This window comes from Augochlora pura, chromosome 6 (genome assembly GCF_028453695.1).
Source record: "Augochlora pura isolate Apur16 chromosome 6, APUR_v2.2.1, whole genome shotgun sequence".
NCBI classification, from domain to species: Eukaryota; Metazoa; Arthropoda; class Insecta; order Hymenoptera; family Halictidae; genus Augochlora; species Augochlora pura.
The window spans coordinates 6,134,715-6,151,284 of NC_135777.1; the positions used below are offsets into that span (position 1 = coordinate 6,134,715).

Here is a 16,570-nt window from a genome sequence, read left to right on the forward strand (position 1 = left end):
CTGTATGCACATACCATTTACAGGTATATAAATAAACAAATGGATGCTATTCCATATTTTTAACCTTTCCTTTATTAAAAAGAAACGCTGACTATTTAAATTGTGTCATTGGTTACATTCTGCTCTGTCTATGTTATTTATTGTGTCATAAAAATCATATTCATTTCAAATGCGTCCATAATATAAACGCAATTTAAGATCGCACTTAATTAAAAATATTTCATCGTTGCTAACTTTTTATACTCTATATAGTACGTCATGATATTAACATTTAATTTTCTAGTATCTCTTGACATTAAGGTGTGCACGTCTCATATAAATCATATTTTTCACGTGTCTTCCGCAACGGGCAAGAGATACGAAGTTGTCATTATTTAAGATATTACTATTTGATTGCTGTTACAAAAGAAGTTTTTACTAATATTCACACTTACTTAGTACTCAGTAATTTAGTATTTAGCAAGTTAGTATTCAGCAAGAAGATCTCTAATATCTTTACAAAGAGATGCAAAATCTGGCCTTTGATGGCTTTGCAAGTGCCAACAAGGGTACATAATTTTTACATAAATAGCTTGCGGACAAGTAGCGGGGCAAGGAAGACGTGTTCCTCTTTCTAATGCAGCTAATAATTCCGTACTTCCTTTCTCTTGCTCGTTCTGTAGACGCTCTGTACTTGAGTCAACTCCGGGTAAACGGGGTTCTTCGCCGAAGGCAAACGTTTCATACATGGTCACGCCGAATGACCAGACATCTGATCGAGTAGAAAACTTCCCATCCCTAATACTTTCAGGAGCATACCTAAACAACAATCATATTTTCAAATTCGTCATTCCAATAACCTGAAGTCATTTTTAGTCGATTTTCAGGAAATGTAATTATATTAAAATTAATGTAATGTAATAATATCTAATACTCTTACCATTTAATAGGAAGTCCACGATCCGTCTTCAAGATATAATAATCGTTCTTTCCTGTAACCTGGGCCAGTCCAAAATCACTAATTTTAACTTTATTTTCATCTGCAACTAGAATATTTCTTGCAGCTAAATCTCTATGAACAATGCTCATGCTGCCCAAATAATTCATCCCTGTTGCAATATCCAAAGCAAAACCCAACAATCGTTTGTATGTTAATTCTTGTTTGTGAATTGCCAAATAACTTTGCAATGAACCATGCTTTACATATTCCATTACTAAGCAGACCTCTGGTTCCGATACTACCCCAAGAATTTCTACCACATTCGGATGTTTTAGGGTCTAAATTACATTTCAAAAATAAAATATATAGTAATGTCAAATATTACGTATTAATAATTTTCTAACATTTTTAATACCTTCATTATGGCAATTTCTCTTTCAAAGTCCATTATATCAGCTTCAAGTGCTCTAGTTTTCAATTTTTTAATAGCCACTTGTTGTGGCTCTATATCCTTCCCGTTGTCTCTTTCAAGAGTGCCCCTATAAACTTCTCCATAAAAACCTTGGCCAATTCTACCTTGTAAGATTACGTTACAGTCTATATCTAATTCATATATGCCTCTCAATTGACCTAAAGAACCATTACTGCTTCCTCTAGAACCACAATCTTCTGTTTCTGGTTCGTTTCTTCCTATTACCTATTCAATTAATATTATGATATCGAATATTTATTAAGTATACTTGCTTAAGTTATTTTATGATGTAGAATGAAAGTTGATATAATGAACAGCAAAAGTATATTATATTTATTAACAGATATTACCTCACCCAAATTACTAGGATGTCCAAGTCGAAGAGCTTGTGTAGAATGTCCAATACGATTTATATTAGGAATTCTGTTTTCAGAAATTGAACAACCTTCCGAGTTTCGTCTAGTGCTAGACAGCAAATCTAGATGAGCAGAAAGATCTTCGGTACTACCTATGTAATTGTCATTAGTATTCATTAAACATTGCATACCTAAAATTTAAAGTTACTCGTATAAAAAAATTTTCAATTTATTACTGAATAATAAAAATCTTACTGTCATCTGTATCATTCCAAGGGAGGCTGGTATTGTCTGTGTATAAACTAGACCTTGATTCACTACTTATTGATTTGCTATCGATATTTTCTGAATTATGCTCATCATATCTTTTTGATCCAGAACTGAATAATTTAGGAAACGCTGTTGTATAAGCATGACTCCTTCGAGAATTGTAAACTTGATATAAAATTTGATTTATATCTCTCATAATTGTTTGTGGTTGTTTTCGAGTGCCGCTTAAGTCTCCCCAACAATCAAGCATTAATCTATAAACTTCTGTAGGACAACTATTTGGTATAAGTAAACGTTTTCCAGATCTGTAGTACTTTTTCATAGCAGCAGCATCTTGGAAATCTAATAACGTAGCTCCTCTGAAACAAAGTAATATACAATTTACAATATTATAACAATTCTGATTGATCACTATAAAGTAAAGGATACATTGTTAAAATTGTGTATTGTTCCATGGATGCTGGAAAATATTTGTTACTTACAACACCTAGTAAGTGATATTACCTTGCAAAAATCTCCCAAATTGTTGTTCCAACAGCCCAAACATCAGCTTGGAAACTACGCTTGGCTGATTCAGGATCATTATAAGTTTCAGGAGGCAGCCAATGAATATCTGTTTCCGTATACGTGAATAATCCTGGGTCAGCTAGTTTTACTACAAAACTGTTATTAGTGTGCGCATGTACTAGGAGCTTGTTGCACCTTATATTGCCATGAACTACACCATTTTCTTCAAGGTGCCAAAGTGCCGTTGCTAAACAAGCTGTTGCTTCTACCATATCCACAGTTTTAATAGTTTGAGAAGAAGAACTCCGTAGATATTCGTCGAGGGGTCCTTGTCGTACCAATTCCAAAATCATTCCAATCAATGGTGTAACAGTTAGCCCATACAATCTGAAATATATTTGTAAATTTCAACACAGTTTTTTTAACAGTATATCAACTTCCTTTCTTTTAAATATAGATGGAAAGACAGAGTGTTGTTGTTAATTACCTTACAAGAGCACTAGAACGTAATTGACACCATTTCCCAGCAAGATCCAGAAATTCTTTCGTATAATTTGCTTCCTCTTCCTGTTTTAAAATTTTCAAAGCAACTTCCAATTTTTTTCCTTTAGTTAATCTCCAAATTCCTCTATACAGGGCTGTTGGTGAACAATGTTGAGTCTCTGTACCTCTTAAAAAAGGTTTATAAAGTTCAAGTTGATTTCGTGGTACACAGCGCGGTCCAGTTTTTAAAACTGAAGCTACAATTTCTTCATCAGCTGCGACTTCACTCACTGCACTCTCAGGAGCACAAAGTAGTAGCGACGATTTATCTTAAACATAAAAATATCAAAATCATCTTGATTCTGTAACGAATCACATATAGCTCGGATGATCATTATATTCTTGACACTATATACAATGAATAGTTCTAAAATATAATAAATACAAAGAGAAGTTACCATATTCAGATGGTGGTAAACACTCTGAAAGATATGAACTCCCTTCAGAATTTTTAAACGATGCAACACATTGTGCTAATGAATTATATTCACCAGAAATACCAGTAATAACAAAATCATCTAACGACACTCTCTCTTCTATCCTTTCCGTAAAAAACTTTCCTTCCTTGTTACATGCGTCCAAGTAGTACACATTATATTCTGTTTCACTTTCTCTAAGTAAGTAAGAACCAGGCTTATTGGCACGTTTTTGTTGAAGTTTCGTATACGAGAAGTCTTGCCTGAAGTACAATTGATAAATGAGTAATAAAATATTTAATAGCATTTGAAAACATCAAGTAAATGAGATCCTACCCGACTGGACCATGGCATTTGAGCTTATGTAGCCTTTCTAAAGTTGGGGTAACAATCTCTCCGCATAAATTAAACGTCCATTTCACGGCTAAACGATAATAACCATCCAATGCGGAAACGAAGGACATTAAATGTGCATTTTTTCCAAATGTCAGATACGATGGTATACCATTTTTTCTTGAAATTTCAACTGTGTTGTCTTGTCTAAAACATGATAAATACAAATTAGTTAGCTTTTTAAATAAATTGCAAAATATATACTAAATATTACATAAAGTTTTATGTTCAGAAGTAGTATTGAAAACTACCAAAATTTGAATAAAGTTAAAATTTGTTAACTAGTCGCACTTTTTACATGTAGAAATTCAAATTACCACTTCGATTTACAGGAACATTAAAATAATAACAAGAAAAAACAATGATCTGTTACCGATATTTTCTTTTATTTAGAAAAAATATTCAATACAGAGATTATTTTAATGACAATATGTTATTTTTCAATAATTTATTTACACTGTGTAATGTATGTGATTTTATGTTAGCATATTGAATGATGATATGCTTCTTGATATTAGCCATTCTGTTTGTGACTTTTGCATATACTCTATGTTGGTCATTGTGTTCTTTCTGCAAACAACTATCTGTAAAAAAACATGTTGCAAAAACATTGTTGTGTGTATATATATATATATATATATATATATATATATATATTATATATTAATATACCCAATCGATTACCATCTTTTAGAAGAATACCGCTAATAAGTTTCTCTTAAACCCTCTGGCAAATTCATTAAATTTCTCATAGAGAAAAGCATACGAACTTCAATTTATGAAGTTTTCTTTAAATATAGTAATATCTATGTAAATCAAAGTGATAATTGCGTTCAATTTCTTATTCTATATATTAAATAATTAATTGTAAACCTTATAGAAATAAAACACAAATCTTCAATCGCACATAATACAGTCAATGATGTAGCATTTGTTTCATAGTACTTCACTGCATCTACATTAACTCTCAAAGTTACTTTTGTCGGAGGATTCTGAAGGCCTCTATCCATTAACACCTCATATTCTTCGTATGGATAATTTGGTGCCATGCATTCAAATTGCTTAAGATATTGTTCCTTGACATAATTGGCATCGTATCCAGAAATCTTTCGAAGAGCATTCTGTATTGGTTTCTTAATAAAAAATGCGTGACGTTTTATACATTCCTTAGGAATATATTTTCTATAATCAGATTCCACTGTTTCTCTCGGTACTTTTTTCTCTAACATTACTCTGTGAAAAATATTAGAACAAATTATCCTGACATAATTTAATCATTAAATGTACGAATGATGCTAAGATAAATTACTTTTAAGATATTAAATTAATGTTTTTAAAGATTAAATGATGCTAAATCGAACTATGCAGTTTCTATGAGTTTACTTTATTAGAAACTTAGAGATAAATAATTGCTTAAGTCAACTGTGTATACCTGTACATATCGCACACACCAAGACCAATTAGTTCTTGTTTATGCCTGTCATAGATAATATCTGGAACTTTATTATCCATAACATCTGAACGTGCTTGTTGAAAATAATAGTCGTAGGCATTTGTATCTATATGTTGTAATCTACGTAAACTTGAGGGTTTAAATCTAAGTCTCAAGTCAAATTTATATATATCTTTTGATTCCATACGATGCGCTAACGGATGCCAAAGTTTTGTATAGTGATTTCTAAGCGCAAATAGATGTCTGGCAACTGGTCCGATGCCTATACTTTTACAAACCTATAAATCAACAAGTTATACTTGTAAGGAAGAAATGTAACTGATAACATTAACAATAATGGCATATATAGGATATATAAATATATATTGATATATATTAAAAAATAATAATTGTTCAGTTAAAGTTAGTGTGAGTTTTCTTATGAGTCATTTAACATTTTTTAGATGGTACAAAAACATTGGTTACTTAGTCATTTACAAATTTAAACAGTCAGCGTTTAAGATATTTTTTATCTGCATGAACACGACATGGTTTTCGTTGCCTTTAAAGGATGTCGAAAACGAGATTAAATTTTATTTGTAAATGATACAAATAACAGAGAAACGTAGATAACCCTTGAAGATCGTTTACCTTGATACAGAGATCCTCAATCGTTTGACCATATTTATATGCGAAAGTTAATTCTTTTCCTTCGTTTGCAACATAAACGATCGCCAATCGATCGTTTTCCATTGTTAGTACATGTATACGCTCCTTTCACATTTTGTTATTTGGATAATAAACCTAACAGTTGTTTACATATTTACAACACGAACACGCAACACTGCGCATGCTCTGATAGGACTACATATATGAGTACTCAACACCTTGTCTGTCATGTACAATAATGAGTCCTACTCCTGCACGCTTCCTGTTCTCCCTAAGCTGGTTCGCACATCTTCATCATTTTACTGCGCATCCAGCTTCACACAAGTAGAAAGAGAACGAAATACAACGGAGAGAAACAGAAGGATAGCCATCTGATCCTATGCGTGATGGTGTGCACACGGATGAGAAACCGCTTAGAGATAATACAGGTTACTGTAGTCCATTACATTCATTCGATTGGCGCGTCATCTGAGGCATGCGTCCTGAAAATCTATTTGTAAAGTAGCTTCAACTTTCAAATAAATTAAATCTGTTGCGTCGAGTGTATTTGAAAAAACTGTTCAATGTACTTCAAGGTAAATATGTTCCCTGGAAATGTATCATGACGATAGATTATAACGACGAAAAATGAATAACAAAAGTTAACAGATTTTCAAATTTTCAAATTCGATGCGGCACGTCTACCCGTTGTCCGATCAATTTCAGCTTTTGATTGACTCGTTGGTAGGAAACAGGAATAATTTTATTTATTTTAATTGAAGGTGGACAGGAGTACGATCCATTTACTGTACATACACGCGCAAAATTTGTCACGAAAATCAGGGACACGAACGCATCTACATAGATTGTATACACCGTGGTAGGCGATGTCCTTGTCCTTATAGTTTATAGTTTTACATACGTGTATAGTCCGTGGTCTCGTCAAAAATGGGTTACTTTATTAATATGGGCGATCGTGGACTGGATTATCAAACATACGAAATGCTTCCTGTAGCGTGTACGATTACAGGCGTTAGTTAAAGCATTAGTAATGCGCAAGTCACCTGATAAGTATGAGATTTGCGATTTGCATTATCTCCGTGTCCTTGCCTCGTAGCTGGACAACTAACACGATAAGTAGAACTGTTTTGACAAGGAAACTTGGTTAGTTGAATCGTTGCGGAGAATAAAAGGATATACAGTTTTTATAGTCACTAATGACAGGACATTGTTCAAAGATGAATAATGCGTGAGACAGGCTTACGACAAGCGTGAAAGTGGTTAAAATATAAATTTTCAAAATGAGCTGGTTACGGAATAGCCCGCTGAGAAATAGTTTCAGCAAGCAACGATCGAGAGACTCTCCACCGAAAGATGCAGACCCGTCAGCCTGTTATGACAGTTTCTGTAAACATTGGCAGCAAGCTTATGAAATCATTTTGTACACATCTGTGAGTTGAATTTTTAAAGCGTCAGTGAAATTAGAAAGTGTTTCGAATGATGTTTTGTGTTGTGTGTGTGTGCGTGTGCTTTTCTTTCATTTTTACACGACAGAGGAAAATGACACTGTAATTGAAACTAAATACGTCATTAAATTTATGTAGCCACCTAAGGGAACACTTACGCAGGATGATGTTCTTGGAGTTGTCAATCACATAGATCATATGATAACACTTTTAATATTGGAGTTACGGGATTCTCGGACTTTCAACAATTATCGGCAATCACCAGCAGCGACTCATTCTCCTTGTTTGGAGTATTTGTTAAGTGAAAACCTCCTTGTTAAGCTGTACGACTGGAGTATATATACTGGAAGGTATTTATTTTTTAAGTAGTATACATAAGAAATAATCTTATCGTAATAGTACTGGTATACACATACTATGTGCTTGTATATTTTACTAAATTGAATTATCAATATATTCTCTGCTGCCATTTCTGACAACAGCATCTTTTATAGTTACAATGTTTTATCAATGATTATATGTTTTCTTCATAAGATTAAAGATATGTAACTAAAAAGAAACATTACTATTTTCTTTATACAAATTATAAATTCAAACATATTGTACGTACATAAAACTGTTAGCGAATGTTTTAATTACTCAATATTTAATTATTAATTGGTCTATCGAATTATAAATAAAAACAGTTTTATTCTATTTATTCTTATACTTGTGTATTTAACAATTACTGTTTTTTTTTTTTACTATGTTACTTAGTTCAATTTATTTTTAGGTCTTTAATTAATGTATGCTACAAGAACAATTTGTTCAAATGAACTCTGATATATTATTTTTTAATGTGGATCATTATTTCAGATTTAATAATGCCGTACGGTTGGAACAATTAAAACTTTATGAACTTTTAGTATCGCATAATAGTATTCTTCTTGCCCATGAACCTATTGCCAGACCGTTGTTACGATTGCTTGAAGATTGCGCGAATGATATAATGCTAGCAGAAGTAGAAAAGAAATTGGTAGTGTTATTGAATCAATTATGTGTAACTTTAATGCAAAACATGGCATTACTCGATCTATTTTTTCATCCAACAGCAGTAGGAAAAAACAAGTAGGTAGAATATGCGTATACTTATTTTGCAATTGTACGAACTTTCGGTTGTTGTTAATGTGAATATACTTTTTCAGATTTATCATCTTTACATTATTAATACCACACGTACATAGAGAAGGTGGTGTTGGACAGCAAGCACGTGACGCCATGTTACTCTGCATGTCTCTTTCCAAGAAAAATGATCAAGTCGGAATATATATCGCGGATCATTCTAATATATGTCCTGTATGTACCATTGACAAACATTAAGTCAATCCATAAATAGAATTTAAACATTTTGCAATATTCTAATTTCTCGTAATTTATTGTGTTTAATGTAATATAAATTTTATTTAATCAGGTGTTAGCAACAGGTTTGGGTGCACTGTATTCAGCGCTGCCTAGGAAGTTAGATATCGAAACGAACGATTGGCACAGATTGACACCAGACGATGTTAATGATCTACCAGCATTAATGCATCTAATGAATTCTTTAGAGTTTTGTAATGCTGTCGCACAAGTTGCACATCCTTTGGTGCAAAAACATTTGCTAGAGTTTTTATACCATGGTTTTCTGGTACCCGTAATGGGACCAGCTTTGTTACAGGTTAGTACAGGTCATTGTTCGCATACTTTTTATTGTTTGGATTAATTAGAAACTTTTTTTATAATACAGTCTCTAAAGGATTTAAGTAATTACACATGCAAATTCCTTGAAGTATGTTTCTTAGAATTCATATTTATGGGCATTTTTTTACATTATATTTGCATGTGGTAAAAGAAGGTATTTGCAAAATATGCAAATGCAAATTTTGTTGCTGGCTAATTCATCTAGTGTTAAATTCATGAAATTATATTTAAGTGAACATATGAATATTTTTTAATACATATTTAAACTGTTCAAATTTTGCATATATAATTTTTCATTCTATCTATAGAATTGATATCTATGTACATTTTTTGTTGTAAATCCAAAACCATTGTTTCAATATGTATTCTGTGACTTGTCAAACAATCTTTATTGGATAAATCTTTGTAGTAATATGTTTGTTTAACATCATAGTTGTAATGTATGGTGGTGGTAAATCTAAATCTTCATAGTTAATGCTAATAACATACCAATCATTTATATTACAATATGCTTTTGGTAATTGTCCAATGACATTTTTATGGTATTTAGGATTCACTTGGTTTGACCATAGACCAACTAGATGCACAAGAATACTGGGTTAGTACAAAACATCTTAATTAGTGCGAAAACTTAGTACAGTTAATCAAATTTCGGTAAAGCATAGATTAAAGAATCCCTTTTGCATGTAAAAATATATTTGTAATTTTATTAAATTTAACCATTTGTTTCCTTTAATAGTAACAATTTATCTAACTGTGTGATAATATTTGAAAATCACTAATAATTTTAATTAATTAAGATTGATTTAAGCTTTTACTGACATGCTATACTTAAGTTCATTGAACATTCCAGATACATTTAACAAAGACAGTAACTTGTGAACTGCGTTATATCTACATATTTCTTTCTTTTTAAAAGTTATAAATTATTAATCATTATAAGAATATGTGGTTCACAAGCTACATTTTTCATACATTCATTTTAAATATCATAAAAATTGAATCATTTATCATTTTTGTTGCTTGTAATAGCATAAGTTATATGTCATGTTATTACTGTAATTGCAAACATTTATACAGGCTATTGTTTGCCATGCTTAACTTTGGATACATGAATCATTATTCTGTATAGACTAATAATGTCCAAATCTAATCTAATCATTTAATCTTAATATCTTATCATTTCATATTAAGATATTTTTATTCCAAACTCTTGTAACCATTCTGTTTGGCCAAAGTATATATACTTTGTCTGTATATATACAAAGTATATATATTTGTACATACTGCTTTATTTAATATCACTATATTATGTGTGTAGATGTTGATTTACAAAGTGAAGCGTATAATTTTTTTTAAATTAAACGAATTAACTACTTGCATGTTTTTTTTCTTAAAGACTAATATCCTTCTTTTACCACAAAATAAAGTTTCTTTCTTATGTTTTATTAACGTCTTAATGTGAGAAATCACAATTCTAATGTTTGATATATTAACAAGCTTATTAGTTCTTCAATAAAAATTTCTAAAGTGTTCAACTAAAATTGAAAATATTTCTTACATTTATCTAGAAGGAAATAATTATTTTATACGAATTCCTATAATGCCATGGATAACTAATCTCTTAATATTACAGACCACTGTGGACGAATTAGTTGCAGCAACAGCTTATTTCGATTTATTTCTTCGATCTGTAACAGAACCTGGCCTTTTACGTTCGCTTGTCCGATTTTTACTAGAAGATAATTATGATGAGTGCAGAATACTGGATAGCCTTATTCAAAGGATATCATCGAGATCGAGGGTAAAAATATTATCAGTATAAACGCTGCTTCAGTTACAATACAGTGTAAAGATATCTTCTAGTAACATTCTTATATTCCAGTTATGCATAGTTACCATGGCACTGTTCGAAACTTTGGTCAACTTAAATTGCGAAGATGTTATGTTGGAACTATGTTTAGCCGCATTGAGTCCTTGTTCTCATGTAATGCTTTCTCAGCGTAGAAGACTAAGAGACATAGATCCGTTTGGACGTGCTGCCGAAAAGTTTTTGTCATTAACACCATCGTGCTGTTCACCGCTCGCATCTGTAAATTCTCAATTCAGTTCTTTACCTAATAGTACAACTCAGGAAAATAGTCTAAATGCTACATCTGAGCCTTTTAAATCGCTGTCTGCATCTATAAACTATGGTGCAAGGATATCGGATAGTTTGTACGGAAATTATCATGCATATCTGTGCGACGCTCGACAAAAAATAAGAGCTTGTCGTGTCGCATGTTCCAACTGGTCATATCAGTATGACGGAGAGTTGCCAAAGCAAAGCACTACCGGAAGCGAAACAACGTTGACAGACAACGCTACGTTGGCGGAACGCTCGCAGAATAAAGACGAAACGGTCGAAACTCTGTCATTAGAAAAATTAAAGGAATCGGCAATTTCGAATAGTGTCATCGAAAACACTTCGATAGACAATATTTTAATTAATATTCAATCGTTACTAGATGGAAAAGATTTGAACGCGAAAGAAGAAGAAGATGTAGACAGAATTGAGACAGAAGTAGTAGGTGTAGAGTTATCATTAGAGGAACAAGCAAAATTAAACGCAGACATTGCTGAATTGTTAAACGAAGACTTTGGAATCTTAGATTCTATTAAGGAGACTTCATTGACGGATAAGAAGGAACCCGACAGTGGTATTGACGATTCCAATACCGCGATGAACTCTTTTTTATCGTTAGGAGAGAGTAGTGGATACGAAAGTTTCGCATTTAAAGGTTCGTCCGAATCAACTCCAGACAATGAACCCAGTGAAGATAGAATGAGTGAACAGGATAAAATAGAAATCAAATTGAATAAAGAAAGTAGCATGCCGTTGCATAATGTTACTACGGATTCTGGTTCAATAATATCAGAAGAATCAACAAGGACTAAGCAAAGTAAAGATGCTTGTCGTCAAGATATATTTAATGGACAGCCTAATGTCGGTATATTTTTGGATGTTCTTCTAAGGAAGCTAGAGTGCATGACAAGTAATAATTTATATGTCAACTTACATTTAACTGGTCTTATCAGTAGACTAGCGATATACCCACAACCTTTGTTGCAATCATTTCTTCTAAACCATTCTCTGGTATTTCAACCCAGTATTAGGTCGCTTTTCCAGGTTTGTAACTAAATAATAATAATATATATGAAGATAATAAACAAATGTGTGCCATCTGTTTAAAAAAAAAACTTGATTCTGTTTCTTAGGTACTTGCCTCATTAAAGCATAAAATAGATCAGTTTCTCTCTCAACATAACAATGTAGACATATTAGTAGAACAAGCACGATTATTTTTGATTAGTCGTGAAGATAAGTTAGTGAATGCCAGGAAAAATGCATTAGAGGCTGCCGCTTACTCTGCACCCGTTAAAAGAAATTCTTTAAGTGTAGAGCCATTTTCAAGAGGTATGGCTTTTTTTTATATAATTAGCGATTATATATTAATTAGTGATAGTATAATAGTATAATACCAAGTTGTATCGTATGAAATGATTGTTCAAAATTGGACAGTTCAAATATACAATCGAATATGATAAAGTTTTTCGTATTAGTATTTTATTCTCATATGTGCGCGCACGTTTGCATAAATTAACATAGAATTATCTTAACATCTGTTTGGCTTTCCGGAAGTATTCAAACGATGTATGTATGATCATCAAAATATTAATATGTACGTGTAAATAATGCACAAATATTTAATGTGAACATTATATCTGAAGGTCTTATGTTTTTAGGCGAAAGTAAGAGGTGGAGTTTTACATCGTCTTTTACACAAATGCTTAGAAGAACAAGTGTTAATTCCGGTCCTGGTAGTTTAATCAGCGTTCCCACTAATCAGCCAACTGGTGCATTAGATGATCAGTTAGAAGCTATTGGACACGGTTCTGGATACCGGTAATAAGATTATGTCTAAAACTATTTCTAACATATCGAATTAAAATTAATTGAACAGTAAATAAATAATTTACAACTTTAGCCGAAATGTACTTAATTCTTTTCAATGTGAAATCTTGTTGTCACATACTACACTCGTACTAGATTAATTAAATAAAATACTAGTTCTGAATTCTACAGAATTATATATGAAAAATATTTTAATATCAATTGTATTAATAGAATTTTTAATTTAATAGATATTACACGAAAACTTCCTGGGAATCTCCAAACGAAGTAAGTCCAGTACAAAATGTGGTGTTATGTGCAGTTATATTAGACGAATGGCTAAAAGAATTAGCTGCTATTACACAGGAACATGCCATTATGTCCTTTACACATAGCTTGGAATCTAAAGTGTAATATGTAAGGCGGTCATGTTTACAAATTAAACTTTAGTCGACAATAGGAAAATTATATTCGAAACACTTTCCCTTTTCACAGGGTTTTCATAAGTAAACATGTGATATATTGTTAGATTCGTAAATCATAAGTTCACATTCTATTGTTTAGAATGCTTTTACCTGGAGTTATTGTTCAATGAAATGTAATAATAGTATACAGAATGTTACTGTAGATACAAAGAAAAAAAGTAATTATACTATTTTAATTTACAAATATAGACGCTGCAGATCGAGCAATTGTCCTTCGAATTTGTAGATACATTTTTATTTCTATTAATGTTGCTGTTTATATAACAGAATCATTTTTTATGTGACAAATCGTCTTTGCCGAATACTAATTAGTAATGAACGATGTCAGCCGAATTTTATTATAAGAATTGACATTTAGAGCGATTTCCTATTCAATGTACAATATATTATGACACAAATTATTGATTTTAGGTGACGTACGTCTTAAAATAGATGCAACAATTTAATGTCACAGATATTGAAAAAAAAACATATACTTAAATTGAAAAAGTGCCAAGTTAATACATTAATTGCAGTAATTTAATGCATATTTCATACTCTGGAAACTGTTCCACATGTTTTTCACAACTTGATGACGAAATAATTTTTACGAAAAAAATTAGCTTTACATAAAGAACGAGTTATATACATTAAAATATTTTACACAGTCAGTGCATACTGTAAAAACATTAGAATGCCTGGTTTTATTATTCGTACTTAATTTATTAATATAAACCAAACTTACGCAATTATTGATTAATTTATGTACAGAAATATGTTTTTAAGATGCATTGGCACAAAATGTTAGGTTCGTGCAAATAAACGATCGTTTTCTCAAATAAAATGTTAACTATATGTATTTTCTTCCGAATATTATATATATTCTACATAATCTATACAATACCATTCTATATAATTGTGCGAATTTTTTAAACGGTTAATTAATTTTATGAGACGCCGGATTTATAAATTAATAAATTGTGATTTCATTTGAAGAAACGACGTTATCATGTACATCAACTTAATATCATGTAGATATAAATCTATACCTCAGATCATGAATTTCGAAGTATGTTTAGACGATAATTAATATATAAGTCTAGGTTGAAAGGTATATATATAGTAACATTAATATTTTATATCAGTCGAATTCATTAATTACGCAATGATTTTGTTGAACCTATATTGTACATAGTTTAAAACATAATCAATTTTCACATTCTAAAAAAACGAAACTTAAATATTAACATCTGGATTACGATATGACAAACTGAAAGTCAATACTTGCCAATGTTATTGCACAAATAGTTAATGCTTGCCTCAGTATGAATAACATATCAAAGCTTAATGCAACAATAATTGAGCTCAATTTTTGTTACTAAATATTAGACATCAATATACATATATATATATATGTACATATTATATATATATTAAATACATATTATATACATATATAGTATATATATATATATATATTATGTTAGTGCAATTGTTAATAAATTGTAATAATTAAGTGGCAATTAATGACAGTGATAGTGCAAAATGTACATCAAAAAGTGTTATAATTGTATATTGTGTTAAGAACTTATTGAACAAAATATTTTTTGATCACTTTAAGATTTATATTTAGTATAAAATACTTGCCGTAATGTGATATTAAACTAGGGCCTCGGTGAATTTTCCGAATTCAAATATTTTTACTTCGGTTTATCTCGAATTTCTATCTCGAAAAAATAATCATTGCATCTAAATTATTTTTTTCAATAATAAAGGGGAAAAAATCATGTGTAATCAAGTATCATTATCAAAATAATTTAATATTTGCTTTATGTGTTTGATTATAATGCATGGTGTAATGATATTTTATCCGATCGTATTAATCATTTTTAATGTAACTTGGACACAAATAATTTGTTTATGCTTACAAGAAATCATTAATATTTAATAATTTATTAAGAGCGGCAGTCTGTTGTTTTTTTTTAAATTACGTTAATAATTTGATCCAATTTTTATCGAATACATGCAGTATTTTCAAACAGGTAAATATGCTCGCGATTGTTTATTAAAGAAAAATATTTAATATTTATTATTAATTTAACTTGCTTTTCTGTTATGTTTAAAATTGTTGACATATTAAAAACGTGAAATAGTCTATTGTAATTATTTGACAAATTTAAGTATTTAGAATTGCATGTAACTAACCCAATAATACAGTTTATAAAATGTAAAAGTGTACTAGTAAAACAAAATTGTACCAATTCAAACTAGTTACAATATGAAAGAATTTGATTTATTTAATATTGTATACACGCAATTCTATATAATTTTTCGAAGTATCCTAATTTTTATTGTAGTACATTTTGCTATGATAGATTTGTTATAAAGAATTGTATAATTTAAAGTTCATAATAATTATGAAGTAGGTCTTTGTTAATTGAACATTGATTTCATTCTAATAACATAGCTATCATAATTGTGAAAATTGAATCACGCAAAGTATAATGTACATATAAATTTCGAGAAACTATAATGTTATCCATCTGAATTGTACATTATAAATGTAATATAAAATAGAGCATATATTATTGTGTTATAATGAAGATGTTTTAATAAAAAAAAAAAAAACGGTGTGCAAAAACTGAACAATTGTAACTTATGTTAAATGAAATATTATATTTATTATTCCCTAGAAATTGCACATTTTTGATTATTCAAGGAATGTTATTATTTGACTGTGTATATGTTATTTCCGAACGTGTATGAAATAAATATATACAATCAATTAATTTTTATGTATAAGTTTCATTGTGTATTAATATCGTTATTAGTTACAAGTTCCTAATAAGTCATGTAACGGTTTTTAAAAAATCTAATATCCTAAAGTTTAATGAACATTCAGCTTCTTTAGAAAATTAAAATTTGTAAATGCAATTTTTTGCAATATATGTACACTATTTCGGTGTATCTATGAAATATGTAATCGATTCGATAAGTTTTACCTTCGTTATTTTAATTTGTTGCAAAGAAA

The 16,570-nt window shown here is 30.4% G+C and overlaps 2 protein-coding genes across 6 annotated transcripts; one reads left to right on the forward strand and one right to left on the reverse strand.

The window, feature by feature from the left end:
• Positions 1-54: 54 nt before the first annotated feature.
• Positions 55-6,287, reverse strand: Hop (tyrosine-protein kinase hopscotch). Of its 3 annotated transcripts, none has more exons than XM_078183813.1 (12): positions 5,960-6,287; positions 5,309-5,607; positions 4,750-5,109; positions 3,820-4,023; positions 3,466-3,746; positions 3,012-3,336; positions 2,522-2,911; positions 2,003-2,376; positions 1,742-1,869; positions 1,335-1,616; positions 920-1,257; positions 55-798 (listed from the first exon to the last, which is right to left on the reverse strand). In XM_078183813.1, the coding sequence occupies exons 1-12, from the start codon at positions 6,059-6,061 to the stop codon at positions 465-467; spliced, it is 3,417 nt and encodes a 1,138-aa protein (XP_078039939.1). In that variant the 5' UTR covers positions 6,062-6,287; the 3' UTR covers positions 55-464. The 3 variants fall into 3 exon arrangements, with proteins under 3 accessions (XP_078039939.1, XP_078039938.1, XP_078039937.1); XM_078183812.1 differs by having other exon boundaries at positions 1,742-1,899; XM_078183811.1 differs by having other exon boundaries at positions 1,742-1,938.
• Positions 6,288-6,878: 591 nt separating this feature from the next.
• On the forward strand, positions 6,879-16,299 carry LOC144471603 (FHIP family protein AGAP011705). Of its 3 annotated transcripts, XM_078183814.1 has the most exons (12): positions 6,879-7,407; positions 7,561-7,772; positions 8,278-8,529; positions 8,607-8,757; positions 8,873-9,118; positions 9,692-9,739; positions 10,778-10,945; positions 11,027-12,310; positions 12,400-12,598; positions 12,824-12,835; positions 12,928-13,087; positions 13,327-16,299. In XM_078183814.1, the coding sequence occupies exons 1-12, from the start codon at positions 7,258-7,260 to the stop codon at positions 13,487-13,489; spliced, it is 3,045 nt and encodes a 1,014-aa protein (XP_078039940.1). In that variant the 5' UTR covers positions 6,879-7,257; the 3' UTR covers positions 13,490-16,299. The 3 variants fall into 3 exon arrangements, with proteins under 3 accessions (XP_078039940.1, XP_078039941.1, XP_078039943.1); XM_078183815.1 differs by lacking the exon at positions 12,824-12,835 and having other exon boundaries at positions 6,880-7,407; XM_078183817.1 differs by lacking the exon at positions 9,692-9,739 and having other exon boundaries at positions 6,881-7,407.
• The last annotated feature ends 271 nt before the right edge of the window (positions 16,300-16,570 follow it).

Bases quoted from the DNA above. Each gene is read 5' to 3' on its own strand.
- Hop (XM_078183811.1), bottom strand. From the start codon at position 6,061: ATGGAAAACGATCGATTGGCGATCGTTTATGTTGCAAACGAAGGAAAA. The intron at 5,608-5,959 runs GTAAACGATCTT...GTTGATTTATAG, and splicing joins TTGAGGATCTCTGTATCAAG to GTTTGTAAAAGTATAGGCAT. The intron at 4,024-4,749 runs GTTTACAATTAA...ATCATGTTTTAG, and splicing joins TTGTGTTTTATTTCTATAAG to ACAAGACAACACAGTTGAAA.
- LOC144471603 (XM_078183814.1), top strand. From the start codon at position 7,258: ATGAGCTGGTTACGGAATAGCCCGCTGAGAAATAGTTTCAGCAAGCAA. The intron at 9,740-10,777 runs GTTAGTACAAAA...TTAATATTACAG, and splicing joins TAGATGCACAAGAATACTGG to ACCACTGTGGACGAATTAGT. The intron at 13,088-13,326 runs GTAATAAGATTA...TTAATTTAATAG, and splicing joins GGACACGGTTCTGGATACCG to ATATTACACGAAAACTTCCT.